The sequence below is a fragment of the Colletotrichum navitas genome (assembly GCF_030913465.1).
Source record: "Colletotrichum navitas strain CBS 125086 chromosome Unknown LY79scaffold_59, whole genome shotgun sequence".
In the NCBI taxonomy this organism is placed as follows: Eukaryota; Fungi; Ascomycota; class Sordariomycetes; order Glomerellales; family Glomerellaceae; genus Colletotrichum; species Colletotrichum navitas.
Genome location: NW_026850605.1, coordinates 221,858 through 224,448, shown reverse-complemented (window position 1 = coordinate 224,448; position 2,591 = coordinate 221,858). Strand labels below are relative to the sequence as shown.

General features: G+C 59.6%; 1 protein-coding gene across 1 annotated transcript; it reads left to right on the top strand.

Moving 5' to 3' along the window:
• Positions 1-1,451: 1,451 nt before the first annotated feature.
• LY79DRAFT_562793 (uncharacterized protein) lies at positions 1,452-1,976 on the top strand. Its single transcript, XM_060558500.1, has one exon. It carries the CDS (start codon positions 1,484-1,486, stop codon positions 1,673-1,675), a length of 192 nt encoding a protein of 63 aa, XP_060411144.1. The 5' UTR covers positions 1,452-1,483; the 3' UTR covers positions 1,676-1,976.
• Positions 1,977-2,591: the final 615 nt, after the last annotated feature.

Genomic DNA, 2,591 nt, shown 5'->3' with positions numbered 1-2,591 from the left:
GCTTGCTCTCGTCGAACTAGAGCGTTCATCTCAAATCTCCCTCGTGTCACCTAGAGTGCGGTAGATAGGTCAACCCATTTGGTAGGACTGAACCACGAGGGGGGGATTTCAGCTGGCACCTCGACGCAATGTCTAAGAAGAGGTCGGCTTAGTAGTAGTTCGGCGTGCATTTCCAGCGTTCATGGAGTATCCTGTTGTTTCTTGGATCATGCTCCCCCCCCGCAGATCCAGGGTTGGGCAAGGTTGGGGAAAAGGGGGGGTCGCAGATATATTGCACCGGACTCAGAGGTTGGCCGTGACAGTCCCGGACGCAGCGCTGTTTGGCCGGGCCTGTACGGCCACAAGGTACGGTGCGTCATCAACGTGTGTTCGTCTCATGACATTTTTGACTCCCCCTCCCCCTTGTGCGACGGCCTTTGAGCGCTCTGGCTTCGCTGGACGCCTTCGTCGCCGTCGAGTCAAACGACGGGAGTGCTTCGGCCTCATGGCACTGTGGCTCAGCTCACTGATTCCCTCCGCGAGACTTTTTCCCCCCTCATACCATGTCCCTGACATTCCTCAGCACGCTTTCAGCCTAAGCCTCCCGCTCCTCCAGGTTTTGTTCCCCCCCGGGGGGGAGCTAGAATGAATGAGGCCGCAGAGAAGCCGGGCTAAGCAAGCCCCCCCAGAGAGACCAAAGGTCTCGAACGCCGGTCTGCGTGGCGCCAGCGCGGCGGTGACACTACCCGTTGGGTCAGAGCCGGATCAGCTGGCACGCTTCCTGGTGATGATCGGCGCCCATCACCCGTCCCGTCGTCGCGAGACGATCTACGAGGACGTACACGTGTACGTGAAAGGAGGGAGGGAATGAGGCGAATGCGTGAGAAACCACGGTGTCGTGCGGAAGTGGTGGGAAGGGTCAAAGAAACGCGACATTCATGTTTTTCCAATACCGGTAATGGGTTGGAGCGGGAATGGATGCCACAAAAGGGGTTTGTGTGGTTCGCGCGGGGCACTGTCTCACTACCCCACGGTTCGATTCGCGAGCGAGCCAGAGAGACGACACACACTCCGCAAGAGAGGTAGCATGGTACCGCAGCCATGAGCTTTCTCTCTCTGACCACTTTTTACTCGATTTCTCTCACCTGCAGAGTGAGTGCTGTGTGCAGGCCACGTGGGCAAGGGTTCCCCGGGTACGCCACCTGACTGTGGACTCGAGGACGAAATGGCCGGGGGAAGAAGGTCATATTCTTAGAACATGTCCCAGCGCACCCCAGGGCTTCTCGCGGCCATGGGTGCAAGATATGGGTATGTTGCATACGGATACGTTGCATTTATCTACGTTATGGCGAACGACCTACGGGCCCTACAAGGGTGTCGTTTGGCTAGGTGCGCCTACCTTACCTTGGGGGAGTTGAGGTCCCTTTAAGCTGTTTAGGGTTTATTTTCGGCCTATTCAAAGAATGGGGGGGGGGGGGGGAACGGGCTCTGCCAGCCTTCGCCCATGGCCCATGTCCGATTCCTGTCAGATGGGAACTCGGTGAGGGTGAGAGCGCGGTGGCGCGGCAGGCAGCAGACGGCACTGGTGGCCCTGCAGCCCAAGGGAGGAGGTGTGGTGGGGTTGGCGGACGAAAAGGTGTACCTGTCTCGTCTTGACTCGGACGTCCTGGGCATGTTGTCGTTGGCATCGTCCTGACTCGAAGGCGGCGGCGGCTGTGTTACTAAGCCTGTGCTGTCCGTCATCATCGTGATGTCCCCGCTGCCCTGGCGGAAAGGGACATCCGGGTTGCTGAACAAGATACAAAGGAACTCGGCCGCAGTCTTGCTTACATGGATGGCATGTCCAGGAATAGGATCGTGGAGATGCGCAGATAGAGTGCGGGTGGACATGAGATGCGGCGGGTGCGCAAGGTGGGGCGAGAATCAAGGCTTCGTTCGACTGGGAAAGGGTCTCCAAGATGGAACAGGGCCGTCCAGAAACCCAATCCGACGAGGGGACAGCCGGGGCCGGGGCCGCATGGGTGGCGGGCGGGTGTTGGGAGCGCGCCTCACTCGTTCTGTCTGTTCTTTCGACGGGGGGTGGGCAAGGCACAGGGGCTTGCTCGAAAAGCCAAAGGATGTCGGCGATGGGACGTTTCGAAACGGCTGCAACGGCGAAGATCGGGTCCAATGTCGACGACGCACGATCCGGTAAGGCGTTGCGAATACGCATACGCGGTCCACGGTCCGGATGCTGCACCGCGCAAAAGCAACGTGCTGCACTAGGTCGGGAGCCGAGCCGAGACGAGCTTCGAGAACGGGTCGGCATCGCTCGCGCTCAACTCTCTTTCTCCTCCCTCTTCTTCTTTCTCCTCGTGTGCGAGGGAGGAATCCATACCGCCGCACCGGAAGAGAGGCAGCGTGGTGGTACGCATGTAACAAAAAGGAGCAGTGAGCTATCGAGGCTTCGGGGGTCGCGGTGACGATGGAACCTCTCAGGTACGGGTGGCACGGCGTGGCAATGGCATGACACGGGCACCAGCTTGGCGCAGGAGGCACGTAGTTCCGTCCCAGCCCAGCGGACACGACTGTGCCTCGGCGATCCTTTTGCACGAGCTGCATGTACCGGTAGG

Excerpts from the sequence above, each read along its gene's own strand:
- LY79DRAFT_562793 (XM_060558500.1), top strand. The coding sequence starts at position 1,484 with ATGGCCCATGTCCGATTCCTGTCAGATGGGAACTCGGTGAGGGTGAGA.